General features: G+C 41.6%; 1 protein-coding gene and 1 pseudogene across 6 annotated transcripts in view; both read right to left on the bottom strand.

The window, feature by feature from the left end:
- The window catches only part of USP8 (ubiquitin specific peptidase 8), a 147,681-nt gene that overhangs the window by 30,469 nt on the left and 95,497 nt on the right, over positions 1 to 21,715 (bottom strand). For all 6 annotated transcript variants that reach the window (XM_062205892.1, XM_062205896.1, XM_062205895.1 and 3 more), the window contains 3 exons: positions 12,326 to 12,485; positions 10,360 to 10,402; positions 1,691 to 1,835 (listed from right to left, as the gene is read on the bottom strand). In XM_062205892.1, the coding sequence (XP_062061876.1) occupies positions 1,691 to 1,835; positions 10,360 to 10,402; positions 12,326 to 12,485 (348 nt within the window). The remainder of the gene's footprint in view (positions 1 to 1,690; positions 1,836 to 10,359; positions 10,403 to 12,325; positions 12,486 to 21,715) is intronic.
- Positions 9,585 to 10,147, bottom strand: LOC133769726 (protein jagunal homolog 1-like; annotated as a pseudogene).

Below are 21,715 nucleotides of genomic sequence, written 5' to 3'. Positions count from 1 at the left end.
GGGAAAACAGCAAATATCAGAAAAGATAAACGAGCACCAAACTTAAAGTCTTAATCAATTCAGAAGGACTGAGACAAAAATTAACTCCATATGCAATCCACTGTTTTATAATCTTAACCTAGGGTTATCTTAAATTTCACAGTAGTCCAAACTCTTGAGTGTAAACTCAATAAACAACACCAGCTTTCTGTTGGTACAGATTAGACCATCCAAAGACTATAACTTCCTTTGTCTTTTCCAGGCCTGGGGGTATGTCCACATTTGCCTGATTAGACTAAGCACTGTAATTTCCTTTTCAATAGCATATTAAAAAGCACTCTTGGCCAGCTTAACAGGCTAATTCTCCACCTTGCGAGATGTGCCGGCCACGGCGGCCATTGGAGGGTGAACCAGCGGCAAAAAGGAAGACCTTTGTCTCAGTCTCTCTCTCACTATCCACTCTTCAGGTCAAAAAAATTTTTTTTGACAGGCAGAGTGGACAGTGAGAGAGAGAGAGACAGAGAGAAAGGTCTTCCTTTGCCATCGGCACCGCGCTGATCGGAAGCCAGGAGCTTCTCCTGGTCTCCCATGCGGGTGCAGGGTCCAAGGACTTGGGCCATCCTCCACTGCACTCTGGGGCCACAGCAGAGAGCTGGCCTAGAAGAAGGGCAACCGGGACAGAATCCGGCGCCCCGACCGGGACTAGAACCCGGGTGCGGCGGCACAAGGTGGAGGATTAGCCTATTGAGCCGCGGCGCCGGCCCAGGTCAAAAATCTTGTCAAGTATCTGCAGTACACCAAGAACTATGCAGATTTTATTACCTAATTTTAAAAACATATACTTCTAGTATTTTTTAAGCTAGCCCTAGAAGGGACCATAGCTTTTAATTCACCCAATCTCATAAACTAAGATCTAAAGAGACAACAGGATTTACATGAGAACACTTGATCTAGCGAAAACAATCCTGGATCTAGAGATTTCACTCTGTCTCCATGTCATGATGACTCCTAATGCACCATATTCAAATTGTGCTATAGGTTAAACGCCATCTTACCAAAAGAAAATGAAAAAAATCGAGCCTTTACTAGTGTGAAGCACTGTGCTAAGTGTGTGTAGTATATATAAAATTTCTCACTGAAACCTCCATGAGACAGGTACTATTATTGTCTCCATTTTATAGATGGAAACATGGGCTTAGAGAGGTTACAGCACTAGCATAGAAATAATGCAGCTAATAATTGACAGTTATTCGATACAGTCTAACTTCAGAGCCTGTACTCTTTCTTAATGATTTAGCTATACTTATTAAAAAAAAAAAAAAAAGAAGCATTTGTACATTTCTCCCCCACAGATGTATGGGGAATTTCTGTATGTAAAACAATTCAGCTCACAATTTGGGTAGGTTTGGTACAATGAATCACATGCTTAAAAGTAGAAAGAGGAGAAAGCAGTTAAGAAACACACAAAGGCAACTTAATTTCTCTCCTAGTTAAGAATGAGACTATAAATACCATAGCTACTGGAGCAAACAGCCAACTGGAATGTCCCTGACATTACCTTTCAGAAAAGGCAGGGCATGTCACTAAGAATCAAAGAACAAATGAGAAAGTCAACAGGAAAAGACCACTTTGTCATGTTTACCTTAGATTTTAAATAGTAACATTTACTACTATCCACAGTTTACCATTTTATCTAAACACAATGACCCACCCTGGACTGATGGCTTCTTCAGGAACACTGAGAGAATTTGAAATACAGGAATCCTGATAATCCTGCATTCTTCGAGCATCCATTACAATCAAGCTGATGTTTTTATCCATCATCATTGCATACAGTTCCTTTGCTGTGATTGATCCTTGGAATTCAGAGAGACAGAGTAAGTAACAAGAAAACAACTAGTTCCATGTGCTATACCATATCACTAAACACAGAGCACAGGTAGCTTTGTCTAAAAGACAAAGTACATTGGGGTATCAAGTACTTAATATCTCATGATACCATTTATCTTTTTTTTTTTTCCAAAAAAAGGTTTTATTTATTTGAATGGCAGAACAAGAGCGAGGGAGAGGGAAAAGTAGTGGGAGAGAGAGAGAAAAGGAAGGAGAGAGAGAAAAAAGGAGGGAGGGAGACAGAAACATATCTCCCATCTACTGGAAAACTCCCCAGTGGTTGGAGCTAGGCTGATCCTAAGCCAGGAGGCAGGAGCTGCTTCTGGGTCTCCCATGCGGGTGCAGGGGCCCAAGCACTTGGGCTGTCTTCTGCTGCCTTCCCAGGCCATAGCAGAGAGCTGGATGGGAACTGCGGCAGCCAGGATGCAAAACGGCGCTCATATGGGATGCCATTCATATGGGATGCCAGCGTTGCAGGCAGCAGATTTACCCACTATGCCACAATGCTGGCCTACCATTTTTCTTTTAAACATTAAATATTGGACCAACACCATGGCGCAGTAGGTTAATCCTCCGCCTGCGGTGCCGGCATCCCTTATAGGCACTGGTTCTAGTCCCGGCTGCTCCACTTCCAATCCAGCTCTCTGCTAAGGCCTGGGAAAGCAACTGAAGATGGCCTAAGTCCTTGGGCCCCTGCACTCACATGGGAGACCTGGAAGAAACTCCTGGCTTTGGATCAGCACAGCCCCGGCCGCTGCGCCACCTGGGGAATGAACCAACGGAAGGAAGACCTCTCTGTCTCTCCCTCTGTCTGTTTTTTTTTTTTGTTTGTTTGTTTGTTTTTTTTTTTTTTTGACAGGCAGAGTGGACAGTGAGAGAGAGAGACAGAGAGAAAGGTCTTCCTTTTTGCCGTTGGTTCACCCTCCAATGGCCGCCGCGGTAGGCGCGCTGCGGCCAGCGCACTGCGCCGATCCGATGGCAGGAGCCAGGTGCTTCTCCTGGTCTCCCGTGGGGTGAAGGGCCCAGGACTTGGGCCATCCTCCACTGCACTCCCTGGCCACAGCAGAGAGCTGGCCTGGAAGAGGGGCAACCGGGACAGAATCCGGCGCCCCGACTGGGACTAGAACCTGGTGTGCCAGCGCCGCAAGGCGGAGGATTAGCCTAGTGAGCCACGGCGCCGGCCTCTGTAACTCTTAAAAAAAAAATTAAATATAATTTGTTTTTAACAGGTATCAAAAAATCAGTGTTATTTATAAAAATTGAAATGTCAAAGCCTGGGGCGGGGGCAGTGTTGTAACATACGTGGCTAAGCAACCACTTGCAATGCCAGCTTTCCATCTTGGGTGCTGGTTCAAGCACAAGAAGCTCTCTCATGATCCAGCTTCCTGCTAACAAAGGGAAGGCAGTAAAAGACGGCCTAAGCACTTGGGTCCCTGCCACCTGTGGGAGACCAGGATGGAGTTCCTGGCTCCTGGCTTTAGCCTTGCCCAGATCTGCCTGTTGCAGACATGGAATGAATCAGTGGACAGAATGCTCTCACTTCTCTGTCCTTCTTTGTCACTCTGCCTTTCAAACAAATATATCTTTTTTAAAAAATTTAAAAATATTAAAATTTGCTCTTGAGGTTACAACTGCATTTGTTGCTGGCACTGAACTGACACAAAATAAATTAGTATCTATCTTATCAACATATTATTCTATTTTTAAAATTAAGACATTAGAAAAACGCTCACTAGAGAAATATCTACGGTTTAAAAATTCTCAAAAGGTTCTACAAGGGTACTTCAGGAAGTTCGTGAAAAATGAAATTAAAAGATATTTTCAGGGGCGGCTCTGTGGCATAGCAGGTTAAGCTGCCGCCTGCAGTGCCAGCATCCCATATGGGCACCAGTTCGAGTCCCGGCTGCTCCACTTCTGATCCAGCTCTCTGCTATGGCCTGGGAAAGCAGAAGATGGCCCAAGTCCTTGGGCCCCGCACCGGCATGGGAGACCCGGAATAAGCTCCAGGCTCCTGGATTCGGATCAGCACAGCTCTGGCCGTTGCGGCCATCTGGGGAATGAACCAGCGGATGGAAGACCTCTCTCTCTTTCTGCCTCTCCTCTGTGTAACTCTTCCAAATAAATAAATTAATCTTTAAAAAAAAAGAAAAAAAAATTCACTTTGGTGGGGCTGGTGCTGTGTGTAGCAGGTAAAGGCACTGCCTGCAGTGGCATCCCTTATGGGCACCAGTTCAAGTTCCAGCTGCTCTACTTCCAATCCAGCTCTCTGCTATGATCTGGGAAAGCAGTAGGAGATGGCCCAAGGCCTTGGGCCCCTGCGTCCACATGGGAGATTCAGTAGAAGCTCCTGGCTCTCGGCTTTGGACTGGCCCAGCTCCAGCTGTTGCTGCCTTCTGGGGAGTGAACCAGCAGATGGAAGACCTCTCTCTCCCTCTCTGCCTCTCTCTGTAACTCTTTCAAACAAATAAATCAATCTTAGAAAAAAAAGAAAAACTTTGATGCAAAAAAAATTTGAAATCCACACATAGATTTTTATGATGTATATTTTCCATGAACTTTTTAAGGACTTCCCACCATGTACTGATTTTAATTTTTTTCCACCAAAATAAACTTATCTTTCAATTTTGCTTTCCATGAACTTTTAGAAGTACCCTTGGAAATTCTTCTTAAAAAGTTTCTGATGGGATTTATAGGGGCCATTTGAAAAATACTTAGACTTCCAAGTATTCCTAGAGTGACAAAACAAAAGCTCATTATCTGAGTTCCACATCAGGGGCTGACAAACCATGGCCACCTGTTTTTAATAGAATACAGCCACGGCCGGCGCCGTGGCTCAATAGGCTAATCCTTTGCCTTGCAGTGCCGGCACACTGGGTTCTAGTCCACCGGGTTCTAGTCCCAGTCTCTGTCCCGGTTGCCCCTCTTCCAGGCCAGCTCTCTGCTATGGCTCGGGAGTGCAGTGGAGGATGGCCCAAGTGCTTGGGCCCTGCACCCGCATGGGAGACCAGAAGCTCCTGGCTTCGGATCAGCATGATGCACTGGCCGCAGCGCGCTGGCCACGACGGCCATTGGAGGGTGAACCAACGGCAAAAAGGAAGACCTTTCTGTCTCTCTCTCTCACTGTCCACTCTGCCTGTCCAAAAAAAAAAAAAAAAAAAAAACACAGCCACACTCATTTGTTTACATGTCTATGCTGCTTTTATACAGTGATAGCAGAGCTAAACAACTGCTTCAGAAACCAGAGGACTCACCAAACTGAAAACATGTTATCTAACTCTTAAGAAAATGTCTGCAGAGAGCTAGTGATGACACTGGCATATCATCTCTACTTCTGATCCAGCTCCCTGCTAACGGCCTGGGAAAAGCAGTAGCAAATGGCTCAAGTTCTCAAGATGCCAACCGTGTGGAAGATCTGGATGAAGCTCCTGGCTCCTAGCTCCTAGCTCAGCCCTGGCCGCTGCAGCCATCTGGGGAGTGAACCAGCAGATGAAAGATACATCTCTCTCTGCCTCTCTCTGTAACTCTGACTTCAAATAAATAAATAAATCTTAAAAGAAAAAGAAAAGTTGGCCGGCACCGTGGCTCAGTAGGCTAATCCTCCGCCTTGTGGCGCCGGCACACTGGGTTCTAGTCCCGGTCGGGGCACCGATCCTGTCCCGGTTGCCTCTCTTCCAGGCCAGCTCTCTGCTGTGGCCCGGGAGTGCAGTGGAGGATGGCCCAAGTCCTTGGGCCCTGCACCCACATGGGAGACCAGGATAAGCACCTGGCTCCTGCCATCGGAACAGTGCGGTGCACCGGCCACAGCGCGCCTACTGCGGCGGCCATTGGAGGGTGAACCAACGGCAAAAAGGAAGACCTTTCTCTCTGTCTCCCTCTACTGTCCACTCTGCCTGTCAAAAATAAAAATAAAAAAAAAAAAAAGAAAGAAAAAGAAGTCTCCAATCTTTACTCTACTTGATGTTCACTAATTAGCTCCCAACCAAAAAGGAGAAAACACACACAAAAAATGACTGACGTATTTTTTTAAATAAGGCCAACAAAAAAGATACGAAAGCCAATGCAATTTTAAAAATTTATTGACTATTTTCAGTGGGGGGTAGCCCCAACTATGTTGCTCTTTGTCCTCTGATCTACCATTTACACAAAGTACCACAACTAAATTTATTTATTTTTGCCCAGAAACCTTTCATTTAAAGTATACAAACTTCATGCATTTCATAAATACAACTTCAGGAACACAATGATAGTGAGGCTTCCCACCATATCGACCCTCCCACCTTCTTCATCCTCCCCCTTCTATTCTCATTCTTATTTCTTACTAAGGTCTATCTTCAATTAACTTTATACACAGAAATTAACTCTATAGTAAGTAAAAATTACAACAAATAGTATGAAAAAAAACCTGTTCAATAGTTTTTTTGATTTCTCTTTTGATTTCTTCTATTTGTTCTTTTGATTTCTACCCACTGTTCAGTCAGGAGCATATGGTTCAGTCTCCAGGTGTCTGCATATGTTCTAGAGACTCTCAAGTTGCTATCTTCATTCCATTGTGATCAGAGAAGATGTATGGTATGATTTCAATTTATTTGAATTTGCTGAGACTTGCCTTATGGCATGGCCTGTGGTCTATATTAGAGAAAGTTCCATGTACTGGTAAAAAAAAAATGTGTATTCTGAAACTGAAGGATGGAAAGTTCTGTAGATATCTGTTAGGTCCATTTGGTCTACAGTATCAATTAAATCTATTTCCTTGCTGATTTTTCTGATTGATCTATCCATTGGTGAAAGTGGGGTATTGAAGTCCCCCATTACTATAGTATGGGAGTCCATGTCGCCCTTTAGATCCATCAACATTTCTTTTAAACGGTTAGTTGCCCTGTAATTAGGTGCATACACATTTATGATAGTCACATCTTCCTGCTGAATTGATCCCTTAATCAATACACAGCGCCCTGCTGAATTGATCCCTTAATCAATACACAGTGCCCTTCTTTGTCTCTTTTAACAGTTTTTGTGCTCACCTAAATTTAGATAAAGAATGATTTCAGGGGGCTGGCACCATGGCACAGGTTAATCCTCTGCCTGCGGCGCCAGCATCCCATGTGGGCACCAGTTCTAGTCCCGGCTGCTCCTCTTCCAATCCAGCTCTCTGCTGTGGCCTGGGAAAGTAGTTGCAGATGGCCCAAGTGCTTGGGCCCCCGCACCTCATGGGAGACCAGGAGGAAGCATCTGGCTCCTGAGCAGCGCATCTCCAGCCATTGTGGCCATTTGGAGAATGAACCAACAGAAGAAAGACCTTTCTCTGTCTCTCTCTCTGTCTGAAACTCTATCTCTACCTCTCCTCTCTCTGTGTATCTCTGACTTTCAAATAAATAAATAATAAAAATATTGAAAAAAAAAAAAGGAATGATTTCAGGGTCAGCACTGTGTCATAGTGGGTAAAGCTGCCACCTGCAGTGCTGGCATACTGTACAGGCACCAGTTCAAGAGCCAGCTGCTTGACTTCCAGTTTGGCTCTCTGCTTATGGGCTGGGAAAGCAGTGGAAGATGGCCCTGGTGTTTGGTCTCTGCATTCATACGGGAGACCTGGAAGAAGCTCAGCCTGGCTCCTGGATTCAGATCAGCCTAGCTCTGGCCATTGCAGCCATTTGGGGAGTGAACCAGCAGATGGAAGGTCTCTGTATGCCATTGTTCCTGCCTCTGCCTCTCTATAACTCTACCTTTCAAATCAATACATTTTTAAAATGATTTTGGCACTGAGTTGTGAAAAAGTCTCAATAGCTCCTAAGTTAAAATACTTACAGTTGCCAATAACCATGCTACTTCCCCTCTCCAACCATCAAGATCATTTTGATTAAAACAAATTTAAAAAGTAGACTGAATAAGCTAAGAACAAATCACTAGGAAGGCTAACATCTCAGCATGATGAAATACAAAGGAACAAATGAATGAAAACATCTAAAAATTAATCCAAATCAGCTTTTAGAAAAGTAACTTCATAGTAGTTTATTTTTAAAATTGTTACATATGACGATATTTTAAGCAGAGAATTTATTTCAGTGTTAAATATAATTGTGTTTAAGTTAAATCTTTTCTGAGAGGAGTAACTTCCCTGGTAGATGAAGATACTTTTGTACCTCTTGTGGTTTAGGTCCCATATTTGTGACTAGAGCATCAACCCTACTACAGGTAACATCCAAATTACCAGTTTAAATTTTCTGTCAGGTTGGTAAAAAGGCCTCTTAAATAATTATGCCTATAGCTACTGTCATAAAGAAAGGCTAACAAAAAGGAAGCTAAAGCCAAAGCAATTTTTAAAATTTATATAAATAATAATGGTTATTACTTAAAATTTATCCTCAGAGTTGTATTATTAATATTTTAATTCATCTGACAGTAACCCTATGAAATAGGTTCCATTATTATCTCCACTTTACAGAGGGGAAGTCAGGATCACATGAAAATTCAGAGATTAAGCTGGTATTCAAACATAGGCAATCTGACTACCTAGAGTACATGCTTTTTTTTTTTTTTTTTTTTTTTAATGACAGGAAGAGTTAGACAGTGAGAGAGAGAGAGAGAGAGAGAGAGAGAGAGAGAGAGAGAGAAAGGTCTTTGTTTCTCTGTTGGTTCACCCCCAAAATGGCCGCTACGGCCGGTGCGCAGCGCAGATCCGAAGTCAGGTGCTTCCCCCTGGTCTCCCATGCGGGTGCAGGGCTCAAGCACTTGGGCCATCCTCCACTGCCTTCCGGGGCCACAAAAGAGAGCTGGCCTGGAAGAGGAACAACCGGGACAGAATCGGGCATCCTAACGAGGACTAGAACCTGGGGTGCCAGTGCCGCAGGTGGAGGATTAGCCTAGTGAGCCACGGCACCGGCCAGTACATGCTCTTAGCCAAGCTAACCTGCATCCTGACAAGAAAATAAGGACAAGCTGTGTGTTGATATTTTCAAATGCATTATTACCGTATTTTAACAGGCAGAGTTAGACAGTGAGAGAGAGACAGAGAGAAAAGTCTTCCTTTTTCTGTTGGTTCACCCCCCAATGGCCACTATGGCCGATCCGAAGCCAGGAGCCAGGTGCTTCTTCTTGGTCTCCCACGCAGGTGCAGGGCCCAAGCACTTGGGCCATCCTCCACTGCACTCCCAGGTCACAGCAGAGAGCTGGACTGGAAGAGGAGCAAGTGGGAGAGAATCCGGTGCCCCAACCGGGACTAGAACCTGGGGTGCCAGCACCGCAGGCGGAGGATTAGCCTAGTGAGCTATGGCGCCAGCTACAGCTGCCGAATTCTAAAGAGACTGTAGACCAGCTCCTCAACCCCTCTCATCCTGTTCAACAGGATGCCCAGGTTTCACCGCACAGAGCAGTCCAGCAGGGAGGCCTCATTTATGCTTCTTCTCTCTTTTTTTTTTTTTTTTTAAGATTTATTTATTTACATGAAAAAGCAGAGTTACAAAAAGAGGCAGGGCAAAGAGGGGGAGAGAGGTCTTCCAACTGCTGGTTCACTCCCCAGATGGCTGCAACAGCTGAGCAGCGCCAATCTGAAGCCAGGAGCTTCTTTTGGGCCTCCCATGTGGGCGCAGGGGCCCAAGGACTTGGGCCATCTTCTGCTGCTTTCCCAGGCCACAGCAGAGAGCTGGATCAGAAGTGCAGCAGCCGGGACTCGAACCGGCGCCCATATAGGATGCTGGCACTATAGGCAGCAGCTTTATCCACTACACCTCAGTGCCAGCCCACTTCTTCTCTTGTGTGCTGGTGAACCAAGAGTCCAGGAGCTTCTTGCCATCATATAACTGCCAAGCATGCACTTGGACTGGCAGCACCAACACCAGGTACATGACAGAGACAGCAGAAAAAGCAAAGAGGAAGCAGTAGGCTTTGTGAGGGTGGCAGAGCTGCTGGGCAGTGGGGAACATCTCCATGCTGCCACAAATGAGGGGAGTGATGGAAAACAGCCCCTATGCCGATCATGGAGAGCACCAGGTAGCTGATGTTGTTGCGCAGGAAGGACAGAAGGCCCAAGAGAGGGCGCAATGCTCAGCAAATATGGGTACTCCCACTGATAGGGCACAGCTACCTGTTCACGTGACAGGAGCCTCGGGTGTCCCACGTTCATCTTTGCCACCAGCAGCAGCCATAAGACCAGGTACACTTAGATCAACTTCTTGATTTCATATCTGAGGGTCACACTCATCTAGTACTACATGGTGAAGCACTCCTGGTGCTGAAAGTCGCTGTCACCCATGCAGGCCACTTGTGGGCCTGCCTGAGACGCCATGGTCCTTGCCCAGCACCCTGAGCCCCGGGTGCAGCCCTGCTGCCGCACAAGTCCTCAGCCTCATTTCCAATATAATTATACAGGGTAGGAAGAATGATAAAGCTTACACAGAGATTAGAAACAATGCTAAGAATCTCATCATATAAAATCTGATGCTTACTCTAAATATCTCAGTAAGAACCTAAAAATACTTCTTTTCTGCATACACTTACCTTTCTTTGTGGTCTCATTTTTTTCACTCTTTTCACCATTGATCTATTTCATAAGAAAAAAAAAAAGTTTCAACTTTCATAGAAACAAAAAGTTCAATTTGAATACTACATTGAAATGAAAAGCCTAAGAAATGGAGTGTGCAGAATACTGGTATTTTAGTTGAAAATTGTAGATGACTAATAATGATATACCAGATTGACAAGAGACAACAATTAAGAGCATGGAAGAATCACAGACCATTTCTTCAAAGTTTTCTTCAATTAAAGGTCAAATGCAGTTTAGAAGCATAAGTTATTATAGAAATTTAATATTTACTTTAATTACATGTACTTCTTACAATGAAAAAAAGTCAAGTTCCCTCAGTGTCCTCCATTATATTTAAAGGAAAATGAAATAATACAAAGTACTACTTCTGTGATTTACGTTGTCTAACCAAGACAACATGATACAATCCTGTATACATCCTATAGGTGGGAAAACCCATATGGCAGAATATGAAGTACACAGTAGCATCTGTGAAATATTCTTGACAAAAGACAAAGATCTTTTATGTCAAACTTCCAGTCTACGAAAATTATGGGAGATTACAAAAGTTAAAATGATACAGAGAAGCAGCAATCTAATAAATACAGAATGTGGCTTATGCTCCATTATTGAAAACTCAAATGCATGAAATGAAAAATGAGGAGGAAGGACTCCAGTAAGTCTTAATTCAAGAAAACATTTTAAGACCAGTGAGGAAATATGAATATAACTATTATACTAGAAAATTATTGTTTTGTGAAGTGGGAAAATAACATTATGGTTATTAAGACAATTTCTTTCTTTCTCTTTATTTGAGATGTACATTGAAATATTTAGGAGTATATTGGTATACTGATTGAAATTTACTTTGGAAAACTCCAAAAAGACAAAGTGAAGGGAGATAGATAAAAATTATGGCAAAAAGTTATTTGGTTATTAAAGCTCAATGACACAGGGTAACTGTTTTTTCTTTGGAAAATAGAAAGGTTAAGCAAAAGTATAAGTAACAAAAAGTGGTTGGCTCTACTGTTGGCAAAGCAAGAGCAAAATTAAGAGATCCCAAGGTTCCCCTCATATAGTTCTTTCAATTCTTGTTATCAGTCAACAGAAATACACAGGCACATCTCCTTATGAGCATCATCTTAATGCATTTTTACATTACTAGCTCCTAAAATTAAAGGCCAGATTTCTTCACCATTTTACACACAATACCTAAACCAATGTTACAAACAATTAATTCATTAAGCTCTTAATGAAACTGATGACAATCTCATGCAAATGACAGCTGAAAGCTACACTAAAGAAAAAAATCAAAGCAGAAAATTCTCCATGGATTTCCACAGTGCAACAGAACTTTCATTTCAGGAAGAACAGTATCTAAGGTAAAGAAAGGAGTTAGTGATAGCCAGAAGATAGAGACTGAATCACAGATGGCTTTTGGCAAACAAATGATATAGTTGAAAAAGACTATAATAGTCACTGAGCAAAATGGAGAGGAAGACAAAGAAGGGCCAACTGGGGAGAAGGCACAAGTACATGAAGGAAAATGAGACCCCAGAAACAATGAAAGGTTTGGCACCAGATAAAGTATACCAATTCTTTTCATGTAAATTTTATCACTAGAAGAGATCTTAAAGTTTATCTATTTCAAGACCTTCATTTGCAAATGAGGAAACTGTGTTCCAGCAGGGTTAAGCCAAGATCTGCCTTAGAACCAAAATTCAGATACATAGAATCCTATCTCAAATGTTTTCTATTGTTCTAATTAAGTTTATAGGAAAACTTGGACTCAACTAAAGCTAAACTATGTAATTCAATTTCTAAGTAAAATATATAAATTTTAACCTTGTTGCCTGAAAGAACTTCATAGTGGTATCTCAACTCTTAAACCATTTACCAAACACAGCCAGTCTTCTGTCTGACACAGTACAACCCAAATACCTTTTGAATTTTGTTTTTGGAATCCACTACATTCTCCAAAGAACCTTTAGCTGAACTGCCGACATCCTCTCTTCCTGGTTCCTGCCTTTTCTGTTGCAGCTGCTCTTCCTCCTGTCTGTCTTTTTCTTCAAGCTTTTTCCGAACCTCAGCTTCTTCATACCTAGTTGAAAAAACAAGTTAAGATGTCTTTTATTGACATGATCATGGAAAATTAAGGAGTTCCAGTTCCATAAAATTAGTATCCTGACTTGGGGTATCATATAGCTTTCCCTATCTCCAACTGAAATCTTTGCTTGTATTCCATTTCAAACACAACCTACGCATTTTGCCCTCTGAGGCCATCTGTAGATTTATTTCAAATGGCCCAAACATCTTGAAAAGAAACTGTTCTTTTGCTCTTTTTCTCTTAATAATAAAAAATCTCAATTTTTTTTTAAGTTTTATTTTATATATTTGAAAGAGTTACAGAGTGAGAGAGAGAGAAAGAGAGAGACAGATGTCTTCCATCCACTGGTTCACTCCCCAAATGGCTCCAAGGGCCAGCGATGAGCCTCTCCAAAGCCAGGAGCTTCTTCTGGGTCTTCCACGTGGGTGCAGAGGTCCAAGGACTTGGGCCTTCCTCTGCTGCTTTACCAGGTGTACTAGCAGGGGAGTTGGATCAGAAGTGGAGCAGCCGGGTCTTGAACCGGTGCCCATATGGGATGCCAGCACTGCAGGCCTCAGCTTTAACCCACTGTGCCATGGTGTCAGCTCCTCTCAATGTTTTAATGGCTCAAATTTCCTTTTCAAAGGATTTATAAGCCCCTAATTCTCTCTGCAAAAGAAACAGTCCAAGTGTTGTTATGATTCAGACTAAAAATGTTAAAATGAGCACTCATAATAACACAGCTGAGGGAGGAGTATGAGCATTACCAAGATCACTGGATTAGGTTTTTAAAAATGGGTGACTTCACTGAAATTTTCAATTTGTTAAAAGTTAAACAGCTATCCTAACCATAGTTATAGTAGATATGCAAGGAATTTGGAAATATTTCTTAATAAATCATAAGCAGTATTTACTATCATTTCTAGGAGGGACTGTACATTATCAAGGGCTACAACTTTGCACTATCACTGGCAATAATTGGCAATGCCTGAATTTCAAAATTGAGAGAGAGAGAGAGAGAGAGAGAGAGAGAGAGAGAGAGAGTCAACACACATGCATACATGTGTGCAAGCTGGAGAGGGGAGAAAAGGGAGCGAGAATAGCCTCTGAGTCCTTGGATCAATCCAACCATGAATCTTTTGAGTAGCTAATTCACAATGAAAATTTTCTAAATGAATAAGATTATACAATGGAGGTGGAAACTACTCAAAAAAATTGTGCCAGTTCTACTTGTTAAAAATTTTTAGCCTAATTTAAGAATGATTCCTAGGCTTAAAATTATTTCTGGGAGGTACTTTTTCGATGCCTACATCTCACACTGGACTGTCTGGCTTTGAAATCTGGCTCTAGCTAATGACTACAGCTTCCCATCAATGCAGACCCTGGGGGCCAGCCAATGATGGTTCAAGTAATTGGATTCCTGCTACCCACACTGGAGACCTGGACTGAGAGATCCCAGCTCCCAGTTTCCAGCTCTAGTCCAGCGTATTGTGGACATCTGGAAAGTAAACACATGCATGGGAACTCTGGCTCAAAAAAAAAAAAAAAGGGGGGGGGGGAAGCGGATGAACCAACGGAAGGAAGACCTTTTTTTCTCTAACTTAACCTGTCAAAAAAAAAAAATTCTTAAAAAATTATAATGTAGAGGCGGGGCAAGATGGCGGAATAGGAAGGGAGCACACTGATAGTCCGGGAAGAGACAGTTTAATAAAAGTGGAGATACTGCAGGTTCAAGGAAGAGTAGGGGAAGAAACAGCAGAGGAAACTCTTCTGGAACTAGTGATTCACAGTGGACCTGCATGGAGGATGTGGGAGCCCTTGGCTCGGGACACCAGCGGCAGAGTCAACACACCAGCGCTGGAACGCAAGGTGAGATGAATCTCAATAGCCCGAGACATCGGCGGGAAAGTGGAAAGAGGAGACTAGAGGGAACGAGGCTTGAAACCCCATGGGGAAAAGTTCACCAGGCTAACTAGAAGAGAGAGGGAAAAAAAAAGTGACCGGTACAGACACGAGTTTCTCTCTCTCTGCTCACCTCTCAAAGGCAAGCAAAACAAAGAGCAGGCGCCATTTTGGACATACGTCATAAGCGGCGTCCTCAGGACTGCACCCGCCCTCAGCCAAGCAGAAAAACCTGACTCTGGTGGGGGGTTGAAATAACAGGAGATTAGGACCTAGTGAATGTGTGGTGCTAATGAACTGAGACTGTGAAAAAAGAGACAGTGGGGGAGAGAACTCACAGAATTCCCCTGAGTACTCTCCAGAGACTGCCACAATTCGGTAACCTTGGCAACCCACACTGAGGGCAGGATAATTTGAGCCCACACTGAGGGCAGCAGATTCCCTGTGTGGTCCCTGGGAGTTTCTGATCTCTGGCTCCTGTGGGTATATCATTCGCCTGCTAACTACCTCCAAATTCCACTCAGCTGTGTGGAATTACTTCCCTTTTGAATCAAAAAAAGAAAGAAAAAAGGGAGAGAGATTTACCACGCCTAACCTGGGAGTGTCACCTTTGGCACACCCTTAACCCTGAGGAACCAGAGTTTTCAGGCCACACCCATCTCAAGCCTTTAAGGCTCCATCAAAAGCAGATAGTCCACTTAATACAGTCATAGTATAACAAGAAAAAAAACACCACAGTGAGGGAAGAAGAATCCAAAGAATATCTCCACAATGCCAAGCAACAAACGCAGAAACCGAAGAAACAAGAACAAGGATGACCTTATGACACGCCCAAATGAACAAGACACCTCAAGCCAAGACTATGAAGATGATGAGATGAAAGAAATGCAAGATACGGATTTCAAAAAATTTATAAGAACAATTAGAAGTTTTCAAAAACAAATGCTTGAGCTATGGAATTCCTTACTGGACAGGATAGAAAATCTCTTTCGAGAAAATGAAATCTTATTTTTTTCTTATTTTTTATTTATTATTATTTTTTTTTTTTTTGACAGGCAGAGTGGACAGTGAGAGAGAGACAGAGAGAAAGGTCTTCCTTTTGCCGTTGGTTCAGGAGGAATAAAAATGAAACACAGAAACTAGTAGAACAGGAAAGTGTGATAGTGAAGAGAAATCCAAATGAAATGAAGAACTCAATAGATCAAATGACAAACACATTAGAGAGCCTTAAAAAGAGAGTCAGTGAAACAGAAGAGAGAATATCAGACTTAGAAGACAGAGAACAGGAAAGTATACAGGCAAACCAAAGAAAAGAAGAGGAAATTAGAAATCTAAAAAATATTGTTGGGAATCTACAGGATACTATTAAAAAAACCAACATTCGGGTTCTAGCAGTTCCTGAAGGCATGGAGAGGGAGAAAGGATTAGAAGGCCTTTTTAGTGAGATATTTGCAGAGAACTTCCCAGGTTTGGAGAAGGACAGAGACATCCTAGTACAGGAAGCTCATAGAACCCCTAATAAACATGACCAAAAGAGATCCTCACCACGACACGCTGTAATCAAACTCACCACAGTGAAACATAAAGAAAAGATTCTAAAATGTGCAAGAGAGAAATGTCAGATTGCTCTCAGAGGATCTCCAATTAGACTCACAGCAGACTTCTCATCAGAAACCCTACAAGCTAGAAGGGAAGGTGAGACATAGCCCAGGTACTAAGAGAGAAAAACTGCCAGCCAGAATATTATATCCTGCAAAGCTCTCATTTGTGAATGAAGGTGAAATAAAGACCTTTCACAGCAAACAGAAATTGAAAGAATTTGTCGCCACTCGTCCTGCCCTGCAAAAGATGCTTAAAGATGTGTTACACACAGAAACACGGTCATCAATATGAAAGAAGGTAAAGGAACGAAACCTCACAGCAAAAGATCACAGGAAGTTCAAAACATATATTAGAAAATATCTTTGGGAAATGGCAGGGCAAAGTTACTACTTATCAATAGTCACATTGAACGTGAATGGCCTGAACTGTCCAGTTAAGACACCGATTGGCTGATTGAGTTAAGGAACAAAACCCATCTATTTGCTGCTAACAAGAAACACATCTTTCCAACAAAGATGCATACAGACTGAAAGTGAAAGGCTGGAAAAAGATACACCATGCCAACAGAAATGAAAAAAGAGAGGGCATAGCCATCTTAACATCGGAAAACATAAACTTTAACACAAAAACTCTTAAGAGAGACAAAGAGGGGCACTATATAATGATTAAGGGATCAATTCAACAGGAAGATATAATGATTGTCAATGCATATGCACCTAATTATAGGGCACCGGTTTATTTAAAAGATTTGTTAAGGGACTTAAAGGGAGACTTAGACCCCAATACAATAGTAATGGGGGACTTCAATACTCCACTCTCAGAAATAGACAGATCAACTGGACAGAAGATCAACAAAGAAACAGTAGATTTAAATGACACTATAGCCCAAATGGATCTAACAAATATCTACAGAACTTTTCATCCTACACTTAAAGACTTTACATTCTTCTCAGCAGTACATGGAACCTTCTTTAGGATTGACCACATACTAGGCCATAAAGCAAGTCTCAGCAAATTCAAAAGAATTAGAATCATACGATGCAGCTTCTTAGACCATAAAGGAATGAAGTTGGAAATTAGCAACTCAGGAATCCCTAGAGCATATGCAAACACATGGAGATTGAACAACATGCTCCTGAATGAACAATGGGTCACAGAAGAAATTAAAAGAGAAATCAAAAATTTTCTGGAAGTAAATGAGGATAACAGTACAACATACCAAAACTTATGGGATACAGCAAAAGCGGTGTTAAGAGGAAAGTTTATAGCAACAGGTGCCTACATCAAGAAATTTGGAAAGGCACCAAATAGATGAGCTTTCAATTCATCTCAAGGATCTAGAAAATCTGCAGCAAACCAGACCCAAATCTAGTAGGAGAAGAGAAATAATTAAAATCAGAGAAGAAGTCAACAGGATTGAATCCAAAAAAAATTACAAAAAATCAGCCAAACGAGGAGCTGGTTTTTTGAAAAAAATAAACAAAATTGACACCCCATTGGCCCAACTAACTAAAAAAAGAGAAAAGACCTAAATCAATAAAATCAGAGATGAAAAAGGAAACGTAACAATAGACACCACAGAAATAAAAAGAATCATCAGAAATTCCTACAAGAACTTGTATGCCAGCAAACAGGGAAATCTATCAGAAATGGACAGATTCTTGGACACATACAACCTCCCTAAATTGAACCAGGAAGACATAGAAAACCTAAACAGACCAATAACTGACACAGAAATTGAAACAGTAATAAAGGCCCTCCCAACAAAGAAAAGCCCAGGACCAGATGGATTCACTGCTGAATTCTACCAGACATTTAAAGAAGAACTAACTCCAATTCTTCTCAAACTATTCAGAACAATCGAAAAAGAGGGAATCCTCCCAAATGCTTTCTATGAAGCCAGCATCACCTTAATTCCTAAGCCAGAAAAAGATGCAGCACTGAAAGAGAATTGCAGACCAATATCCCTGATGAACATAGATGCAAAAATACTCAATAAAATTCTGGCCAATAGAATGCAACAACACATCAGAAAGATCATCCACCCAGACCAAGTGGGATTTATCCCTGGCATGCAGAGATGGTTCAATGTTCGCAAAACAATCAATGTGATACACCACATTAACAGACTGCAGAAGAAAAACCATATGATTAACTCAATAGATGCAGATAAAGCATTTGATAAAATACAACACCCTTTCATGATGAAAACTCTAAGCAAACTGGGTATGGAAGGAACATTCCTCAATACAATCAAAACAATTTATGAAAAACCCGTGGCCAACATCCTATTGAATGGGGAAAAGTTGGAAGCATTTCCGCTGAGATCTGGTACCAGACAGGGATGCCCACTCTCACCACTGCTATTCAAGTTCTGCAAGTGTTAGCCAGAGCTATTAGGCAAGAAAAAGAAATTAAAGGGATACAAATTGGGAAGGAAGAACTCAAACTATCCCTCTCTGCAGATGATATGATTCTTTATTTAGGGGACCCAAAGAACTCTACTAAGAGACTATTGGAACTCATAGAAGAGTTTGGCAAAGTAGCAGGATATAAAATCAATGCACAAAAATCAACAACAGCCTTTGAATACACAGGCAATCCCACGGCTGAGGAAGAACTTCTAAGACCAATCCCATTCACAATAGCTACAAAAACAATCAAATACCTTGGAATAAACTTAACCAAGGACGTTAAAGATCTCTACGATGAAAATTACAAAACCTTAAAGAAAGAAATAGAAGAGGATACCAAAAAATGGAAAAATCTTCCATGCTCATGGATTGGAAGAATCAATATCATCAAAATGTCCATTCTCCCAAAAGCAATTTATAGATTCAATGTAATACCAATCAAGATACCGAAGACATTATTCTCAGATCTGGAAAAAATGATGCTGAAATTCATATGGAGACACAGGAGACCTCGAATAGCTAAAGCAATCTTGTACAACAAAAACAAAGCTGGAGGCATCACAATACCAGATTTCAGGACATATTACAGGCAGTTGTTATCAAAACAGCATGGTACTGGTACAGAAACAGATGGATAGACCAATGGAACAGAATAGAAACACCAGAAATCAATCCAAACATCTATAGCCAACTCATATTTGATCAAGGATCCAAAACCAATCCCTGGAGTAAGGACAGTTTATTCAATAAATGGTGCTGGGAAAACTGGATTTCCACGTGCAGAAGCATGAAGCAAGACCCCTACCTTTCACCTTACACAAAAATTCACTCAACATGGATTAAAGACTTAAATCTACGACCCGACACCATCAAATTATTTGAGAGCATTGGAGAAACCCTGCAAGATACAGGTACCGGCAAAGACTTCTTGTAAAAGACCCCAGGAGCACAGGCAGTCAAAGCCAAAATTAACATGTGGGATTGCATCAAACTGAGAAGTTTCTGTATTGCAAAAGATACAGTCAGGAAAGTGAAGAGGCAACCGACAGAATGGGAAAAAATATTTGCAAACTATACTACAGATAAAGGGTTGATAACCAGAATCTACAAAGAAATCAAGAAAATCCACAACATCAAAACAAACAACCCACTTAAGAGATGGGCCAAGCACCTCAATAGACATTTTTCAAAAGAGGAAATCCAAATGGCCAACAGACACATGAAAAAATGTTCAAGATCACTAGCAATCAGGGAAATGAAAATCAAAACCACAATGAGGTTTCACCTCACCCTGGTTAGAATGGCTCACATTCAGAAATCTACCAACAATAGATGCTGGAGAGGATGTGGGGAAAAAGGGACACTAACCCACTGTTGGTGGGAATGCAAACTGGTTAAGCCACTATGGAAGTCAGTCTGGAGATTCCTCAGAAACCTGAATATAACCCTACCATACAACCCAGCCATACCACTCCTTGGAGTTTACCCAAAGGAAATTAAATTGGCAAAAAAGCTGTCTGCACCTTAATGTTTATTGCAGCTCAATTCACAATAGCTAAGACCTGGAACCAACCCAAATGCCTATCAACAGTAGACTGGATAAAGAAATTATGGGACATGTACTCTATAGAATACTATACAGCAGTCAAAAACAATGAAACTCGGTCATTTGCAACAAGATGGAGGAATCTGGAAAACATTATGCTGAGTGAATTAAGCCAGTCCCAAAGGGACAAATATCATATGTTCTCCCTGATCAGCGACAACTAACTGAGCACCAAAGGGGAAACCTGTTGAAGTGAAATGGACACTATGAGAAACAGTGACTTGATCAGCTCTTGTCCTGACTGTTGATGTACAATGTAATACTTTATCCTTTAGTATTTTTTTTTTGTTCTAGTACTATTGGTTGAATTCTGTAATTAACACACAATTATTCTTAGGTGTTTAAATTTTAACTGAAAAGTGATCCCTGTTAAATTTAAGAGTGGGAATAAGAGTGGGAGGAGATGTACAATTTGGGACATGCTCAATGGGACTTGCCCCAAATGGTGGAGTTAGAATCGTGCCAGGGGATTCCAATACAATCCCATCAAGGTGGCATGTACCAATGCCATCTCACTAGTCCAAGTGATCAATTTCAGTTCACAATTGATCACAATGATAGGTCTAAGAGTCAAAGGGATCAGACAAACAAGACTAGTGTCTGCTAATACTGATAGAATCAAAAAGGGAGAGAATGATCCAACATGGGAAGCATGATACACAGCAGTCTCATAGAATGGCAGATGTCCTAAACAGCACTCTGGCCTCAGAATCAGCCCTTAAGGCATTTGGATCTGGCTGAAGAGCCTATGAGAGTATTTTAGGCATGGAAAGCCAAGACACTCTGGAAAAAAAAAAAAAAAAGACCTAAATCCTAAATGAAAGATCTCTGCGAGTGAGATCCCAGTGGAAAGAATGGGGCCATCAAAGAAGGAGGTACCTTTCTTTGAAGGGAGGAAAGAACTTCCACTTTGACTATGACCCTGTCAGAGTAAGATCGAAGTTGGCGAACCCTAAAGGCTTCCATAGTCTTGGCAACCCATGACTAGAGCCTAGGGAGATTACTGACGCCATAAACAAGAGTGTCAAATTGTTAAGTCAACAACAGGAGTCACTGTGTACTTACTTCTCATGTGGGATCTGTCCTTAATGTGTTGTCCAATGTGAAGTAATGCTATAACTAGTACTGAAACAGTATTTTTACACTTTGTGTTTCTGTGTGGGTGCAAACTGATGAAATCTTTACTTAATATATACTGAATCGATCTTCTGTATATAAAGATAATTGAAAATGAATTTTGATGTGAATGGAATGGGAGCGGGAGATGGGAGGGGTGGGAGTGGGAGGGAAATTATGGGGGGGGGGGAGCCAATGTAATCCATAAACTGTACTTTGGAAATTTATATTTACTAAATTAAAAAAAATCGATAAAAAATTATTATGTAGCACATTATGAACATCAGGTAAAGCTGTAAACAGATATACCATATGACCCAGCAATCCCACTCCTGGGAGTTTACCCAAACGAAATTAATTCAGCATATGTAAGTTTCCAGTACCCTCACATTTACTGCAGGTCAATTCACAATAGCTAAGATATGGAATCACCCAGATGTCCATCAACTGATGAAAGGACAAAGAAATTGTGGGGTGTGTGTGTATGCACTATATATTATATAGTATGGAATATATATATATATATATATATATATAGAGAGAGAGAGAGAGAGAGAGAGAGAGAGAGAGAAAGAGAAAGAGAGAGTGAGTGTATGGAATACTAT

This window comes from Lepus europaeus, chromosome 11 (genome assembly GCF_033115175.1).
Source record: "Lepus europaeus isolate LE1 chromosome 11, mLepTim1.pri, whole genome shotgun sequence".
NCBI classification, from domain to species: domain Eukaryota; kingdom Metazoa; phylum Chordata; class Mammalia; order Lagomorpha; family Leporidae; genus Lepus; species Lepus europaeus.
Note: the sequence above shows the minus strand (reverse complement) of the source record. Positions and strands in the feature narration are given on the sequence as shown.